Source organism: Apis mellifera, linkage group LG13 (assembly GCF_003254395.2).
Source record: "Apis mellifera strain DH4 linkage group LG13, Amel_HAv3.1, whole genome shotgun sequence".
Lineage (NCBI taxonomy): Eukaryota > Metazoa > Arthropoda > Insecta > Hymenoptera > Apidae > Apis > Apis mellifera.
The window spans coordinates 2,504,702-2,524,112 of record NC_037650.1 but is presented as its reverse complement, the minus strand read 5'-3'; the positions used below and the strand labels follow the sequence as shown (position 1 = coordinate 2,524,112).

Below are 19,411 nucleotides of genomic sequence, written 5' to 3'. Positions count from 1 at the left end.
TCGTCCAATGGACGAGATGGCTTTCGTTTCTCGATCCGCTCTCCCCTCCACGTTTTCCCTCTTTGTTGCCGTGGTCGCTTTTTTTTCTTTTTCCCTTTTTTTTTACGTCTTTCTTTCTTCAGAGCGTATAGTACTATACCTACCTGCCGCTCCTCCTTTCATCCCAATTTCCGCCCACATTCTCCACTTTTCTCTTTAATCGTCCCTTCCACGAGCAACAATGTACCGATTGTCGCTAAGGAAGATCTTTTCGATCGATTTATATTATTATAATAATAATTTAATTTGATTTGAAGAGAAAGGAGAAGAAGCGAGGAAGGAAATATTTCGTTGGATATTGGAATGGATACGGAGAAAAAAATAAAAGAAAAGAAAGAAAGAAAAATGAAAAGATTGTAATCTTCAATTCAAAGAGAGAACTATGAATATAAATGGTAACGTTAGTTTCCATCGCGAATACGATTGTCGAGTAAATCGACTGTGACACGCGCGCGCACAACAAAAAAAAAACACATACACGTACACAAGCACACGCGCCGTATATACAATACATATACGGCAATCGATTTTTCGGTTACAATACAAAAAGAAAAAAGAAGGATTTATATTTCGCGCGACGAGGAGATATGCGAAAGTGTACAAAATTGCGACCAATCATTCGAAAAATTGCAAATGGCGTCGAATAAGCTTCTTCTTCTTCTTCTTCTTCTTCTTCTTCTTCTTCTTCTACGATGAGAAGTAACATTAAGTTAACATAGATTCGGCGGGTGAACACAATGCGGTGCTCCGAATGATCCGAGCAATGCCACATGTAAATTTCATTCCACGGAATAGAATAGAAGAAAACGGGGGGAGGGGGGAAATATCGACGCGCCAATTTTCTTCACGTCGATTTACAAAGAGAGAGAGAACTTACTTCACTCGCGGTGTAAAGCTCATTTTTTTTTTTTTAAGGGAAAGAAAGAAAGAAAGAAAGAAAGAAAGAAAGAAAGAAAGAAAGGAGAGATTACGCGCGCGTGTGCGCGTGCGTGTGTGTGTGTGTGTGGCAGCGTCGATAATCGTCGGTTTCGGACTTTCGCCTTTCGGACACGCACAACAAAAAAAAAAAAAAGAAATATCTTTGGAAATGGATTTTTACGATCGCGATATCACAGGGATCTCGAGGGATCCCATGTCCTAAATTCGAAATTCACAGCCTTAATCTTTGCCCGCACCCAACGGATCGAGTTCGATGTCGGTCTTGAATTCTGAAGCGCTACGTAACTATACTGTGGTGTCGCAAGAATCTCGTTCTAAACTTTCACGAAAATCACTGTTCTAGGTCAACAGCCGCGTTGTCCATCCGGCGGTCAAGCCCTACGATCTAATCCATTCGAATTTTCGAGCCTCGAAAACTTTTTTTTCTACAGCTTCGTATTACTTACTTTAGGAAAGAAGAAGAATTCATCAGGACGGAAATGATCATTCGCGCATTCTTTTTTCTTTTTCTTTTTTTTCGCCGCCTGTTCGATATAATTTATATGTAAAATTATCGCGCGTGATATAAAATACAATTAATAATAATCGATATCGATTCGTGCGCACACTCACAGTATATATTCTTGTTACGTGATTTTTTTTCTTTTTCTTTTTTTTTCTTTTTCTTTTTTATTAACAACTCGTTCACGCACCTTAAAAAAATTCTTATCCTAATATTAGCACTATGTAAACCTATCAACCTAACTCGTACAATCATCATATTTTTTTTTTTATTGGTCGTTATTTCTACTATTGTCGTTACTCCTAATGTCTACTATATATATATATTATGTTTTATATATATATAGTTGTCGCTGCTACATAAATTTTTTTCCATTGTTACCACTACCACACTACCAGAGAACTACTATTACCGTTTTATTATTAAAAATCGTCTACTATTAATTACTATTTACAAGTCTTTTGTCTCTTGTTCCTATCGAGACAGCGTCAAGGAAACGAAATCGTCGCCGAGCGAAATATCGGCCTCGATACATCCACTTGCACTTTCGCAAACGAATCTCGAGTCTCTTTCCGTTCCGATCGAAAAAAAAAAAAGAAACGGAAACGCGCGCGTTTTCTTCCTTTTCTTTTTCTTTCGTCTCTTCTCTTTTAAGAGAATCCATCGACGCAACATTTTGTAACGACTAATGACTAAATAAGGAGCGAAACGTGTCGCCTAACCAACTTTTCTTAACTTAACAAAAATATATAGAAAAAAAAAAAAAAAAGAGATATAGAAAAGAGAAAAATCGTGCGAAAACGACGAAACGATACAAAACAAAATACGTACAACTATATTCTCAGAAAGAAGAGCAAGGGATAAGAGTAAACGAATACCGTACATATACATGGTTACACGATGGACGAATTGGAGGTTAGGTTGGCTCGATTTGGGAGCCATCGCTCGGTCTCTTTAGGAACGATTCTCGTGCTCCCGTCGATCTTTATAGGGGCGTTGAAAGAAACAGAGAGAGAGAGAGAAAAACAGAGAGAGAGAGAGAAATGGAAAAGTCAATGGCTGCCGATATTCCGCAGAATGGCACCGGTAGAGATCATATCGTTATCCTCGATGAGGTCGAGATTTCTCGGTAAGAGACAAACGTCGAAGGGGTCAGGCGTGACGGTCACGCCGGCATTGCCGCGCAAACTCGGCAAGGACGAGCCCTGCGGCGATCGAAGCTCGAACGTGTGCATCAACGAGCTGAAGAACAAGAACAGCTCCATGCGCGCGAGCACGTCGCCGAGGCACATGCGTCTACCGACACCGAAAGGCATAAAGTATTCCGGTTTCTGCACTTTACCTTCGGCCGAGAGGAACCGACTCGGTCGAAACTCCTCCGGTTTCTCCCAAAGTTCGGGATCCATGTGCACGGCGTGCAGCAACGGCACCACTTGAGATCCTGCCGGTATCGTGTAACCGTGCAACGTCACGTCCCTGAAAAATCAACAAGAAATCCTCGTTTTCGATCCCTTCTTAAATTCTATCTAATCTATTAAGCTTAAAGTCGAAATGCAAGTCGTTGATCGAATCGAGAAGTGTTAAGAAGGTGATGATCGTACCTCGTCGTAGCGTGAGTGGTCCCCAAGGGGACGACGCTCGATCGTCTGAGGACCTCGAGTATCGTAGCTTCTGTTATCGGAAGGAAAGGGAGATCCTCCAGGACAGGCATCCTCGACTTGCCCACCACCTGGTCCAATTCCTCCTGTACGGCGATCGCAGCGTCCGGATGATGGAGCATCAAGATTATCGCCCATTCCAGCGTGGTCTTCACAGTTTCCATCCCGGCGGAGAACAGGTCGCCGAGTATCTGTTGCATCTGACGATCTGAAGCGATGGAATTTAAAAAGGAGAAATGAGAAGAAGAAGAAAGAAGAAAGATGAGAAGATCTGAATCAGGTACTCACCGTGATTCTTCCCTTGGAAAAGGGTGGTTGCACGGCCCTCCCCCTTCGCTTTCTCGATCTCGAGCAAGTACGCGTCGACGAGATCTCTCATTGTCCCCTCGTCGAAAGTCGCGCGATGCTGATCGACCGTCTCCTGAAAGAAGCCCGCCATTTCCGCCCGATTCTCCGCCAATTTGTTCCTAACCTTCTGAAGACAGGGCAGGTAACGCATGACGGGGATGAAGTTGACGGCAGCCATGCTGCCGAACAATTTGAACCCTTCCTCGATCAGGTCCATGAATCTTTTGAATCTCGCGTCCCCGTGCTGGAATCGTACTCCCATTATGATGGAGCAGATTACGTTGCTGATCGACATCCCGAGGGAAGCCGAGACGTCGGTCGGCGTGCCGCGTTTCGACGCCAATCCGCGAAGAAACGTTTTCACCTCGCGCTGAAATATTATATTTTAAGCCCGTTTTAGAAGACGTCCAACCGTATCACGAAACGAGATAAATTCAAGAATAGTAATATTTATATAGAAGGAAACAAAAGAAGGAAAGGAAAGCTCACCATTATTCTCGATTCCATAATTTTCTTTCCACCGCCCATGTAAGTCATCCCGAAACCTCTTAGCTTATCGTGAAGAAATTTTCTTTGGTCTTTCCACATAGCACCTTCCGTGTTGATTATACCTATAGATAGAGAGAAAGACTTTTATTAATTGTTTGAAAATGAACGAACACGAGATTTGAAAAGTAATTTTCAACTATTCGAATTTAAATTTGTTGGAAAAGAGGAGGATTAATGAAGGAAGAAAGAAGCGGAGTTGGGGAAGAAGAAAAAGAGAGAGTTGGCTGTTTCTATAGCGACAAGATTAAACGCGTGCACGGAGCGGCGCGAACGCTTGATAAAAGGGAGAAAAGGAAAAAGGGAGGGGAGGACGAGGAGAGAGAGAGAGAGAGAGAGAAAGGAAAGAGGAGAAGAGCAAGAGATCTCGTGGGAAAGCGCGTCAAAAGTCGAAAAATCTGGGAGGACGCGAGAAATCGTGATAGAGAGGCGGCGAGTTGTCGAGCATGACAGTCGTCACGTGGTTATATACACACTTACCATATCCGCCGAGGATGTTGATGAACTCGGTATGCGGCCTGCCAGTAAACTCTTCCCGACGAAACGTGTCGCGAATCGTACGATGATCGCTGAGAACAACCACCAGTTGCGTTCCAAGCCGGGCACTGAACATTGGACCATACTTTTTCGCTAGCTCTCCGTACCTGAGGTGAACGTCGCCTTTCAGGAATGGCAAATAACCGAACACGGGTACACCCCAAGGCCCTGGAGGCAGAGAGCGCACATACCTGAGCCATTGCAAGCATCTAGCGACCAGCAATACACCTAGGAACACGAGAAACGTGCAAAGGACCTCGATTCTCGTGCCGCCCATTGCTTGCCAAGCCCATTGTGCAGCGTGCTCCACTAACATCGCGCGATCTTTCGAAATTTCCAATTACGTAGAATCTTTCGACACGCCTTCTTTGTCCCTTCCGCGGCAAATAATATCCTCTTTAATACACGACACGTCGTATTCCAGTCCAAGATTCGATTCTTCTTCTTCTCTATCCTTCGTCAGCTATGTCATCTATGATACTCTTTTCGCTTCTGCTTCTATTGTCCCTTTCTTCCTCTTCCTTGTTCCTTGTACTTCTTTCCTTCCTTCTCCCTCCCTTCTCGCCACTTCTCTTCCCGTTGCTCTTTCGTCCACCTTGATTTTCTTCGACCTCTAATCTTATTCGCTTCCCTCTCTCTTTCTCTCTCTCTCTCCCTCTCTCTCCTTTCTCCCCGACGATCAGCTTTTCTTATCTCTGTTGCCGCCTTTCAACCCTCTCTCTCCCTCTCTCTCCCTCTCTCTCTCTCTTCTCACTTTTCTTCTTTCCCTTTCGCTTTCTACACCTCTTTCCTTTTTCTCTCTTTTCCCCCTTTTCCTTCCTTCCTTCCTTCCTTTTCCCCCTTTCCTTCCTTTCCCTTCGCCGACCGATACGATTTATCCGAACGCGATGCCTCGTAGAGAGAAAACACGCCTCGCGAGCCTCCCCTTCTGAGCTGATTTCGTACCGGCGCGAACACAATTTTCCTACTCGAAACGATGCTTCCGAAATTCGCGGCTTTAAGTATCAAATCTGACCAAGTTGGTGGGGCATAATCTGGAGGGGAATATATGAAAAAAGAGGGGAGAAGGAGAGCGCGCGTGTGCGTGTACGTGATCGTATTCGCACACGCACGTGTTGTGCGAGAGAGGATAATTAGATTGATTTATCAAAAAAAAAAAAAAAAAAAGAAAGAAAAAAAAACAAAAAAGAAAAAAAAAATCTCTCCGACCGAGAGATTAAACAGAGAATCGGATATTTAACCCGTTGATTAATTCGAGGAAAATAGGGAATAAAAAAAAAATGATCGATATATATGTATATATATATATATGTGTGTGTGTATGTATGTATATAACCTATATACATATATATATAGGTATCCACCTATAAGACGAACCTGGTAGAGAAAGAACCGTAGAGTGTAGCAGCTGAATGTAGAAAGAGCGCGAGTGGGAGTGAGTAACGTGCACGCACAGGTGATAAACGCGCTCGCCTTATGCTTACGCACTAAGGGAAGAAACGTGGTGGGAGTGTCAATGGGACGCAAAGGACGATTGAAAACGGAGAAAGAAAGGGTGGAGGGAAGAAAGACAGGGGGGAGAGAGAGGGAGAGGGAGAGGGAGGGAGGGAGGAGAGGAATCGGAGAGGAGACGGAGAGGGAGAGGGAGAGAAAAAGAGAAAGAGGGAGGGTAGAAAGGGAGAGGGAGGAAGAAAGAGGGGAGGGGGAGAAAGAGAGCTAGCTAATTATCGTATAAACATATACACACGTATACATATATATATATATACATACACACATATGATCGAACATGAAGGGAAAAGAAAAGGATCGAGGAGGAGGAGGAGGAGGAGGAAGGGAGGGAATAAGAGCGGCGAAGAGAAGAGCGGTGGCGGGCAGGTGATGAGGAGACGGGGAGGGGAGGGGAGGGGAGGAGCGAGAGAAGAAGAGAGTGGAAGAGAAGGAGGGGAGGGAAGGAAAGGAAAGAGAGGAAGGGAGAGGAAGAAAGAGAGAGAGAGAGAAAAATGGGGGAAGAAAAAAGTCGGTCAGAGCCGCAGCCGAATTCACCGGCGCTCGCCACTTCGTGAATCGTGCGAGCCACGGGAAGATTGAGTGTATACTAACATACACCTTCTTGTCCTTGCCCGTCTTATATAGTGACTCATCGGAAAGCCGGCCCCCCAGCGGCTCTAAATGGCCCCCCCCGGATGCCTCCCAATTGCCCCCCGGCAAGTCCGTGAATATATGGTAGGGCAACGGTACAAAGAGGAGCAGAGACGGAACGTAAAGGAGCGGAAGGAGTCAGGTAAGAAAACGGTGGTCCGTTGAACGAGTTACGGTGACACGAAACGTCGCGGTGGGGAAGGAGGGGGAACGGAGGGGGGAGGGGAGGAGGGGAGAGGTAGGCGGAGGTGAGGCGAGGGGAGGGGAAGGAGCAATACTCCGACTCCAACTTTGCTGTTTTGCCTTCGGGGTGGTGGACCTGGAACTTCCGTCAAGGGTGCAAGGGCGTACTCCTTGCCTCCACCGGTCTCCGTTGGCCGGTGACCACGAGGTCTCTTCCACCGTCGCCACGTGGTGGTGGTGGTGGTGGGAAGGGGGAGGAGGAGGAGGGGGGGTATTCGGGCCCCCTGCAGGGATTCGAAACCGTCACCCCGGTTGGTGGGGGATACTACTATCACCAAACCGAACGGTGCCTCTCCGTTTTACTCGGCTCGCCAAGGATCCGCTTTGGGTCAGTTATTCTTTCGGTGTTTGCTTTGTCGCCTCTCCGCTTTTCGTGCTCGTGCTCGTTCTACCTACTTTTTCGATTATTCGAGGAATAAAAAAAAAAAAAGAAGAGAGAAAAGATCGAGAAAATTCGCGAACTCGAATATATATGTATATGTATATGTATTATGTATATTTAGAAGAAAAGGGGATGAATTGGAAAAAATCATCGTTACGTAACAACAGAGGGAAATTAAACTTTGGTACTTTCGAACGGCGAGGACAATTTCTCTTTTCCTTTCCTCTTTTTTTTCTTTTAATTTATTTATTTTCGATCTTCTCGCCTTTCTTCTTCCTTCTTCTTCTTTCGATCTCTCTCTCTTTTACTATCTCTCCGTTGTTTCTTCTTCTCTCCAGGATAAATCCGCGGAGCAATTCTCGATCGCGATGCTCGATCATTTTTCCTTCGTTCGAAGGATAGAGCGCAATTTTCCTTTCGAGCAAAGGTGCAAGGACGTAAACGTGACAAATATGAAAGCACGTTACGAATGTAAAACGAGCTGCGGATAACGAGTTTTCTTTTTTCTTTCTTTTTTTTTTCTCCTCCCCCTCCCCCCTCTTTTTTTTAGACCAACGATCGTTACTTTTAAGCGTTTAAACGAATCTCATTTTTCACAGCAACTTATACCCGACACACAGACCTGTGGCCACCGTTGAACAGTCGCGGTTCTTCGGCGGTTGGGTCATTGACCCAGTTCGTATTCTTTCTCGATAGGCATGTCCGGTTTTCACCAGGGACGATACCAGAAATATCCCTTTTGCCAGCGTGAAGATGCGCGCATTCTCACGGTGTAATATTCATCGAAAAAACGGGGAAGAAATGCGTTTTCCTTCTTCTTTCTTCTTCTTCTTCTTCTTTTTCTTCTTCTTCACGATAACGTAAACACGCACCTTACTACTGGGATCGTATCCCATTCCGCCGTCATCCCGAACAAGAACGATAAGAATTTTTACACTCCTATCAACCGGTTCATTACGCTTTGCCCCAAAAATAATCGATTTATCGCTGTTAATCGTAAAGTTCAAGGTTTCGAGGTTGGAAACAGAGACGATAGCTTATTTTTTCCGATACTTCTTCTCTCTCTCTCTCGCTCCGCTACATTCCCACAATACCCTCGATGCGAATCTATAATCGATAATCCACATCGCACACATACCTATCCACTATACCTAGATAGGCATGCTAACACGTAGATACACTAACACGATTAGCAACAAGTTTTATGGCAGCTGGAACGGAGCATAAATCGTATTCGAATCGATTTTCACCGCCTCGACTCGACCGCGAAACGATTAAACGAAGATTCGATTACGATTACGGTTTCCCGTTAAATTTCACGAAATTTGAAAATCATCGAAAATGTATATATATGTATATATATATATATATATATATATATATATATACATAAATTCGCGTTTATCGCGATCTTTCTTCTCGAAATAATTTCCACGAAATTTAATAATAAAAATAAAAGAAAAGAAGAGAAAACGTAAGTCACGAATTTCGATCGATAAGATCGATCCTCGTGAGAGGAGCGTAACACAAGTAAGTAATTAACCGCGATTAACGAAGCGACGAGGCCGACGATTATCGAAAGCGTACATCGAACTCCGATCGCGGGACGAAAGGAAAATGATTCACGGCAGGCCAATAACAGATACTAATTCGCTGAAATAAAGAAGAGAAAAAAAAAGAAAGGAAAAAAGAAAAAAAAAAGAGTTTTAATCGAGTTTTGCCGGAATATTGATACCAGAAGGCAGAAACGTTACGCGTGTCTCGAGATAAATAGTCTTCGACCTTCAAAAAACTTTGACGTGCATCGGATGACCGCTCGTTTCCTCCTCACTTACACGTGTACATCTGTACGCGTAATTACACGCTTCGAGCATATTTACATACACATTCTATAATCTTATTATCTTATTGAAAAAAAAGATTCGAGAACTCCTTTTCCTTCCTTTCAATATTTTATACATAAATTCGTACGTCTGCTCGATGGATCACACTTTGAGAGAAAGAAAAAGATATAACATTTTATATAATATCTCGTTTCGTAAACGTAGCTTCGAAACCAATATCCATCATCGATCTCCTCGTTGACTACCATCCTACGCTCGTTGGAAGATTCGTCGGATTTCGTCAGACCAGGAATCGGTGAATTAAACACCGATACTCTACGCTTTTAGATACGCAGAAGGAAGGAAGAGGGGAGGTGAAAAGGGGAGAACTAGTACGCTACCATATAACACACCGAGTCCCCTATACGTATAGCATTGTTCACGGGCCGTGAACACGCGTGCACGCGAACGTGATCGATTCTTCGTTGTGTACGTTGGGGGATACGCATACGCGAGAAACAACGTAATCGTAATCAAGCCTGCAATTTCTGATTGTTTACATGCGAGGGCATTGCCCGGATGCCGTTTACCTTACGTACATTCCAGGTGTGTTACCACTCCCTCCTTTGCCACCTCGCGATTCCAACCTCCTACCGCTGCTTCCAAGGAACCCACAACGTGTACAACACGAACGTGTGTAGTACACACGATCCATTCTCGTTCGCTTACTAGCGGCCGAGTCGCGTATTAGCCGATACGATTAATTAATCCTCTCGAAATACTGCCGATCTTGTTGATTGAAGAAGGGAGGGAGAAGATCGATCGAATTCGCATCCGATTTTTATCTGTACGTTTCTTAAACGCACGCACGCGTCGCAACGCGTGCTCCCTCGATTCGTTCCAATTCGATTCCTCTTTCGTCGCGTTCACGATTTCTCTTTGCCTTTCGTACGGGAGATTATCATTAGAAATTCCAACGACGGATATTATCGGGGAGGAGAATTCAAATTCGATAGAATTACATCTAAATCTCGATTCGTTAATAATCACTTAGAGATATTAGAAACTTAGGAAGCGAGGAAAAGGGAAGAATTAATTTGTTAGATAAAAGAAATGCTAATCTCGTTCAGAAAATTTTATTTTTCAAAATAGACTTATACTTTTGCAACTGTATGTACATACGCACGCGTATATATATAAGAAACGAAAAGGAGGCGGAAAACGAGTCGTGTCGGATAATAATTTTTAGCGATATCTACGCCCGCACAATCCACCTCCGAACGGGTTTCCTTTCTAACGGCTAATAACGGGCCGGTGGACTCCGGCCCGGTGCCGAGAACGCGGTTTTTGACCGCCCGTTATTCCTTCTTCTCCCGAATCTCCCGTGGAAGCCCCCCGTGGGACCTTGGCTCCCGTTAGAAACCATAGCGGAGCCACACGCGGAGTAATTTAATTCTCGAACTCGTCAACTCGAGCTCGCTTTTCCATTCCGTCGACGGATCCCACCCCTTCCATTCGCGCGTGGCGCAACCTTCCATTCCTTCCCTCCTCCTCGTGGCTCGGCGCCGAAAAAAATATCGTTATTATCCGAGGAGGAAAAATTTTCCTCGCTCGGGAGAAGGAGAAGAGAGGAGATCGTGTAATCGTGCGGTAGCCGTGGCTCGGCTAATTGCGATTCGCAAAAAAAGGACGTCGTACATATTGCGAGCACGTGTAATATACGTGCGAGTACGTAACGTACACGGGATAATGCCGGGTGAAGGACCGAACCGTGCATCGGATGGATGAACTGGTTGTGCTCGGTTGCTCGATTGCTCGATTGCTCGATTGCTCGCTCGCTCGCCCGCCCGTTACCATCACTGACCACTGCCAATGGGTCGATAACCCGAGACCTCTTTCGCAGCCGAAATTTTCGAGGCCCGTTCTAGCGCGTTCGAAACGAAATATGGAACGCGCCGCGCGTTCCTCGCCTCTCGCTCCCATCCCTCCCTCCCGTCCTTCCTCCTCCTCCTCCTTCGCGTCGTCGGGGGTGCCACGATTCATCAACGCGTGCCCAATTCGCACCCGGATTATTTCTCGACTCGTGTCGAATCGAAACCTCTCCCTCCCTCTCTCTTTCTCTCCCCTCCTCTCTCTCTCTCTCTCCTTCCTTCTCCTCTGTACGAGGAACGGTTGTCGAAAAAAACATGGTCGCTCGAATTAACTTTTTCTTCTTCTTCTTCTTCTCTCTCTTTTTTTTCCGCGCACTCGAACGTAATAATAAATCCTGTTACGTAAGGATAAGGAAAAAAAAGAAAGAGCATACGTCGAGCATACAATGGTTGGGCTCAACCGTGGCGCAACCGTGGTGAAAAGGAAAAAAAATCGATCAAAGTTATGCGGATCTTCCTCCCAACGACGATTGCTGACCGCGTACGTTTGATTTCTCGCGTTCGCGTTTGCCCGCATTCTTACGGTCTCGTCGCGCGCCTTAATAGGGTGAGCAACGGTTGGTTGCAAAACGGTTTTTTTTTTTTTCTTCTTCTTCTTCTTTTCGAGCGTCGAAACATTGTTGCAAAATTCATTCAAAATATTCCCCCGCGACGGATTTCGTAAGGCGGCCAAGGAACTGGGTAACAAAATCGAGCCGTCCGTCGCCGAGGAGTCCTCCCTTCCCTCCTCCTCCTCCCCATACGGGCGAATGCGAAATCGCGGAGAGATTCGGAGATAATATTGTTGTTACAACGTATATATATATATATATATATATATATAGATATCGGCAACAAACGTGCAACGTAACGCGCGTGTAACGATTTGTGCGGCGCGATATTGCAATAATTAAAACGATAACAACGCAAAGCAGCACGAATCGAATGACGCTAATACCTCCGACTCGAAGGAGGCTCGAAGGAGAACCTCGAGGTGAACGACCGCGGTAAAGTGGCATAAGTGCCGTGTACAAACCGTGTTCCAACTTGTAACGATAGCATTCTGTCCGATCCTACTTTCGGGGGGAACCTTTCGCGTTGCTTCAAAAATTAATCGGGGGCCGAGCGAATTGAAAAAAATTTCGACGACGATCGAAATGATATTCGTCGAATATCGGGCGAAATTTCGGGAGGAGAAGAGATCGATCTTGGAATTTTTTGCGACTCTGTCATTACGTGTATATATATATATATATATATATATATATATATATATATATATATATATAGGAGAAAAGAGGAGGAATAGAATAAAGTTTCAATTTGTGCAAGTACACAGAGGCAATTAAATCGACGAGCGGTCAATGCTCGACTGACCTCAACAACAGTAAAAGTGACAAACGGCTTGACTTCTCGTCCAAGTCGGCCGCGGAACTTGATTTCTCGATTCTTGCCCCGCACCTTATCAAAATGATCTGTTCGAAGTTCATTAGCCTTCTGTCTATCGCTCGTTTCAAAATCGATCAACACTTTTCGATTTTCCCCGTCGATGAAATATGAGGAAACGGGTCTCTTGTTGGCTCTTTCTCGGTCGGAGGCAAGGAGGCTTTTCGAGGAGGGAAGGGTCTCGGGTGGTCAGCTCCACCGCCGGAGCTGTATAATACAATCCGGCGGATTTGTTACAACCGGTGCTCGAAAAAGTCTTAGGTCGCGGTACATAATTGGTAAGTGGCCATACATATAGGAAACGAGACTACGAGAAGGATTGTAAATGTGATCGCGGGGTGATTGACTCCAAACGAGATCGAAATATCAACACAAGCCTCTTAAACAGGAAACCTCGCGTCGGTATATCTGTCGAAGAAAATCATTCGGATCAGGGGCGTATCAATTGATCAATTGCAGAAAAAGAAAAAGAAAAAAAAAAGAAGGAAAGAAAGAAGAGAGATGATTTTTTTCACCATCGTTTCAAATTATATCCCCCTCCCCTCCTTTCGATCTTCATCTGAATTTATGTGCATCGCGTCGCTCGAAACATCGAACACCACCCGCATATAAGCGAAAGAGAGTAAAGTAGTACTCATTTAAATGCTTACTTTCTATCGTGCCCACCCAAAGGATTCCCTAATCACGCGACAAATATATATATATATATATGTATATGTATATAGATATCTGTAAATATATTGACAAGAGTGAACCCGATTCCCGGCAATTATGCAAAATATCACGCCATTTTCCCATTTAAAATGTAAATCTCGATTCTGCTTCCAATATTAATTTCAATTCGATTGGTATACGAACGATTATTGATTGAGCAACGCCGAGAAGAAGGAATAAAAAAAACGGTGACATCGTTAGCAAATCGCGTGTGCGAATTTTTTAAACAAATTTCAAGCTTTAAATTCTCTCCGAGAGAAAAAAATCAGAAGGCATCCTTATTCGAAGAAGATGAACGGACAACGTCCAGAAAGTTCGATAATCGTTTCACTAAAAAGCGGGTTTCGGTAGGAAGAAGTGTTTCAACATTGTCAACCATTGACTGAGAACAGGACGCCTCCATCGGTATATATCACGATGTATATCAAGGAAACTATTTCATATTTTATAGATAATATACATATATATATATATTTCATGAATATTTACATTTTCACAACACATCAATCTCGTTACTTTTTTTTCTTAAACACGTCTGTAATGTATATATATATATATATATATATTCGTGTGTGTTACACGGTCGGTATATATGCATTCATGAACGTGCATTTACGTGATTATCGATCGCAATATTTTTCCCACACACGCGTACGCAACATCCGTACGCAAGATCCTTTTTTTTTTCTCTCTCCCTTAAAAAACGTGTATGCGGTATGTGGTACAATAGTCGATCGATCTCGAACCTCTGTTGATCCGTTCCTGTGACCAGTCGTTTACAACGATCGATCGGTATGCGACGTGCTGCGCACTCGCTCTTACCTTTCGGATCGCATGATCCAAACCTTCGAAAGGACGTTGACCGGTGTTGTATCAAGAGTGTAGCAAGTGTATCAAACACTTACGCAGCTAGGCGTAAGAGCACATGTTGCGTGCACCGTATGTGTATATATACATATACACACACGTATATACACATACTTGATGCAAACCGTGTTTCAACTCGTATATATCGAAAGGAATTGTCTGACAAAAGAGAGAAAGAGAGAGATGGATAGATATATAGACAGAAAGAGAGAGAGAGATATGATATATCTTTCGCGTATTTTTGCGCGAAAACAAAATCGAAACAAAAACATAAGGGATAGAAAAAATAAAAAAATGTAAAAAGAAACGTAATCCGAAGCGAATAGGAAGAAATATATATATATGTATAGTGTTCCGTCCCTGCACAACACCCGCGCTAAAAGACGCAATCGATGCATCCTCGCCGTCTTTCTGCTCTCCTAAGTCAGCTAAATACGAGATTATACCTCATGTCGTGTCGTTAGATCCTTATAACGGCTTCGAATTAATAAGCTGAAAATTAACGCCATAACGTTACACTGCTATCGTTGCACGCTTTGCGTAAAATAGCATTCCCTTCGGCGGACACGGCAGGAATTCCAAAAGCGAAATAAACTCGCTTCGGGCGTTTTTCCATTTTTTATTTTAATGTCGTCTCTCCTGCACATTCCATCTTTTCTTTTCTTTTCTTAGAGAGATAGGGAGAGAGGAGGAAAGAAGAAAAAAAAATTAATCACCGTGCCACACTCGACTATCGATTTTTGTCGATTCTTTTGAAAAATCTAAAAAAAAAAAAAGGAAAAAAAAAAGATTCGTCGAAGAAAGACCGAAAGATCGTTCGATAAATTTGAATCGAATTCCTTGCGAGAGAAATACCATGTCTGACGACCCTGAGAGGCCAATCGTAATTACGTCATCGTAGCGACAGATATAGAATCACTGTCACTTTCGGTAAAATACATATAAACGCAGGTCATAGTCCCTCATCATTTCTTTTTATATTTCGCTACACGCTCTGGCGCGTCTTTTTCTCTCTTTCTCTCTCTCGTTCTCTCTCTCATACATAGACGCACAGAGACTTATACTCAAGACACCGCCTTGAATATAATCCTTTACTCAATGATCAGTTTTTTTTCTCTCTCTCTCTCGTGGAACTCAATTTTCTTTTGCATTCTTGGAAATTGTTATTTTTTTTTTATCGCGGAGGCTCGATATCTACGTCGAAAAAAGTCTGCAACGTACGTTGTATAGTTGTATATATATATATATATTGAACGATACGTGTGTATGCATAATTATTAATATCCATCGAGCAAACTTCACGCGTTCCTTTCGATTCATTAAACTTACATCATTTTCTTAAAAAAAAAAAAAAAATTTCGCAAGATGAAAGAGATTTATTCTACATTATCATACACGTTCATTTGATGTCTGTTATTTTTTTCTACATTTTCTACAAAGTAGTGATCGTCGATAAATTGAAATCGAATCATTGTTGCACGAAAGTGCTTCTTCCTCTTTCGCATTCATCTCTATAAAGAGAGAGAGAGAGACAGACAGACAAACAGAGAGAGAGAGAGAGAGAGAGAGAGAGAAAGAGAGAGGAAAATAACTCGCGGGGGATCGTTGCTTGCCAAGTACAGTGTCGAATAAAATATATATATTTTTTATATATATAAGATGAAGAGGACCGTCATAATCGTATGTATCTGGGTATTTGGGTAGTCTCCGTTTGGTAACCTTGGTTATAACCTCGTTTCGAGAGTATGGAATACGGTGCCGACCGTTGAACCACGAATTACAAATAGCATTAATCCGAGATTTCGATGTTACTCAGCTCCTCCTCCTCCTCCTCCTCCCTGCAATTATCTCCGCGAGATCAAAAACCCACACTCGCGAATCTTATATCGTTTCGTTCTATCGCCGCTTCTCGCGATGATTTGAGAGATTTGAATCTATACGTAGTATTATTTACATAATTCTACGCTTTCGAAATCTATTGCTTCGTTCGTTTTGCGCAACCTTATTCCTAACCTAATGCCAATTTAATCTTTCTTTCGTTGAATTACCGAAAAAAAATTGTAATATTTTTTTTTTAAGACGGATAAAAGTACGGATAATATATCAAGAGAAAGCAGAAGAAAAAAAGATGTAATTTCTTCTTAATAAAGATCGTATCGATCGAGACTGACGTTTGTTGCAGAAGGGAGAGAGAAGAAGAGTGGGTTAAAAGAAGGAAGAAAAAGAAAGGGAACGAAAACAATGGAGTGACACGATAGTAACATTTTTCTCTCTCTCTAAAGTTGGCAATACGTTATTCTGACGATCAAATTTGTCCAATCATTTACCTAACCTCTTCTTTTCCTTAACAAAATTCCTCTTCTAATAAAGAACAAAAAGGTATAAATAATAATAAATCCTAAATATTTGCATCACTTCTGTTTCGTTAATTCTGTTTTCTAGTTGAACATGAAACGTGTCAACTGATACCGTAATACGGATGCACCGTAACTGGATATTCGGTATAATCTTTAATCCCATTAACAATCGAAAAGACTATGTGGAAATCAAGCAATAGCTGCGCCAGTATTAACTCCAGCCAATACTGCAGCGGGCATGGGATCGCATGTCCGCCGAGATCACCACCATATATTTGCCTAGTTCCCGCTTTTCCCCCAGTAAGAGGATGGCAAGCTTGTTGCATACGTAAATATAATTATCCCTGTCCAGCTCACAAAATAAAACCTCGGCCGTTAATACGTCACACCGATTTCGATTTGCTATCTCAATACTAGAAGAAATTAAACATCGATCGCTTTTTCTCCACGTGGTTCACGAAATTTTCTCAACTGTATAAATGTTGTATGATAACTCGATATATAACGCGTCATAAACTATTATATTTGTCTGTACATTTTTTGGATATGATTTTATACAAAGTATTTTTGTATCTTCAAAAAGAAAAAAAAAAAAAAAGAAAGAAAAATAAGTAATAAAGATATTTAAAAATGTTTCTTCGATTTTCTTCCATTCAAGAATTAATAAGATAAGGGGATAAATTTAAACGATCATGGGAAAAACTTGATACGAGGAAAAAAAAGAAAAAAAAAATGAGGAAAGAGAAGGAAACGTTAAGAAATGTAAAGCATTTATCTTTGTGCATAAATGGTGACACAGGCTACGTTAAGTTATTTTAAAAATCATCAAAAAGCTCAAGTTTAATCGACACATGAAACGCCTTTTCCTCTCTCGTACTGGCAAATCTGATAGAGGCAAAAGTATGCAATGCGAGGTTAGGTAGACGCGGCAGACACGCACCACCGACCGATAAAACAGAGGTCACGCATCTTGCAATACGCATCTTTACGCGTCTTCGTTCCAATGTCAAATTACCGTCACATCCGTTAACATCGAGCGAAGCTCGAGTTTAGTCTTAATTCCTCGATCCGATTTTCGCAATCGTTGCATTTTAAGCATAAAAAGAAAAATAATAATAATAATTTTTACGAATTTTTTCTTTACATCCGCTCGATCGATTTATCGACCGATCCAATCTTTTTTCCATCTTTTCCATCGTTTTAATACGGATCCCCGTTTCGAGAATCTAATCGAACAGACGGACTTCCGAGAAATGTCCGACGGACAATGAGGGAAGAAAGGTAAGACGTTACTCTCGACGATCAACCTCGACAAACCACTTTCCCTTTCCTCGACCGTATTTTCGAATCGTTGCTTGCTATATAAGTACGGAAGCTTCCTCGCTAATTTATCATCTTTTCTTCCATTCTTTCTTTCTTTTTTTTTTCCCAAACTGACGATATATACAGAAATATTTAACGATTGCATCGATTTATTATTTTCTATATTCTCTCCTTCCTTTTTTTTTTTTTTGATAAAATAATTTAATATTTAGAGGTATTGATCAATACCGTTCTTTTCCAATTGCGAAAAATCCAAGAATTTTACCAAAAATCTAACTAATCGGCATCTAGAGAGTTCGCTTTCACGCCCGCCGGCTTCTTTTCGTCATCCGCCAAATCCAATAGTCATAATTCGTGGTTACCACGAAACCTACGTAATTCGGAGGCATACGATTAACCCGTGGATTGCGAGAATTCTTGTCTAATGTAACGGAATTCGATGGGGAAGGGGGGGGGAGGGCTTTCGTTTGATGCGTTATACAAGACGAGTGTTTGAAAAGACTTGAGATTTATACTTATTTACATTAATGAAGTCAAAAAAAAAAAAACTTGAAATTTCGAAAATAATTTCAAGAGTGATAATAATTTTAAGGGAAATCGTTCTCGAAAATATATAGAATCATGGACGGTCGTTAACAACACGACGCCTAAAATGCATTTATTATTATTATTATTATTATTATGCCTATAAAAGCGAGAAATATTCGAAAGAATCGAATAAATATTCGATGAATAATAAGCATCCCATCCAGAAGGAAGAAATCTCGAATATTTATTATAATTGCTAAACCAATTAGTAAAAACTTAAGTTAACACGCGAACCTAAGTAGGCATAACTTTTATATAGATATGATCTTTTTTTTTTCTTTTTTTTTTTTATCTACTTGAATTAATTGACACCTTATTATTTATTATTTAATAACAAATTTTACGTACGATTATCATATTCGTATTTAAAAAATATATATATTTATGTATCTCTAATAGCATCAAATATGTATTGAAAGATTAATATAAGTAAAGGTTATTGAGATGGCATATTTTATTAAACATTACTATAAATTGTATCTTAAATATTTTTTAACACCGTGACGGTGTATAACATTTAAGATATATATTTAGCCACATCCTCGTTAACCTTTCGATTATTAAAATAGTAGATTTTTACGATTATTGCCATCTAATAGAAAATATAATATATGCACGGATTATTAATATATTCGTGAAATCGATAACAGAAATGTCGATCGAAGCTTTATTTATTATATTATAAGCAATTTAAATTCAAGTTAAAAAAAGAATAATTTTCAATTACAAATAAATTAATCCATATCTTTCTATACCAATTTTTACGTTTTCTAAAATCAACTGTGCAAATTGTTCCATAAAAATATTAACGCCCCTCTATATTGAACGACTCACGATACTTGCATTTAGATAATCTGATAAAAAGTTTCTATTAGATTAATGGAAAACACATTACACATACGTCTATCATCAAATATACATATCACCGACATAAATCGATACACGATATATTTTCCGTTAAAAAGTACAAGAATACAGCAGTATGAAAATATCTGCATCACTAGCGTGAAGACATCTGGCGCCTACGTATCGAACGCTTCAACTATA

At 41.6% G+C, this 19,411-nt stretch overlaps 1 protein-coding gene and 1 long non-coding RNA gene across 2 annotated transcripts; one reads left to right on the top strand and one right to left on the bottom strand.

Moving 5' to 3' along the window:
- Positions 1-79: 79 nt before the first annotated feature.
- On the bottom strand, positions 80-4,885 carry LOC410405 (cytochrome P450 18a1). The gene is made up of 5 exons (XM_393885.5): positions 4,513-4,885; positions 3,976-4,097; positions 3,427-3,856; positions 3,082-3,346; positions 80-2,956 (listed from the first exon to the last, which is right to left on the bottom strand). Exons 1-5 carry the CDS (start codon positions 4,883-4,885, stop codon positions 2,533-2,535), a joined length of 1,614 nt encoding a protein of 537 aa, XP_393885.1. The 3' UTR covers positions 80-2,532.
- A 7,494-nt stretch (positions 4,886-12,379) lies between these two features.
- On the top strand, positions 12,380-17,086 carry LOC102654236. The gene is made up of 2 exons (XR_001705459.2): positions 12,380-16,475; positions 16,539-17,086. It is a non-coding gene; the product is annotated as an uncharacterized LOC102654236 (long non-coding RNA).
- The last annotated feature ends 2,325 nt before the right edge of the window (positions 17,087-19,411 follow it).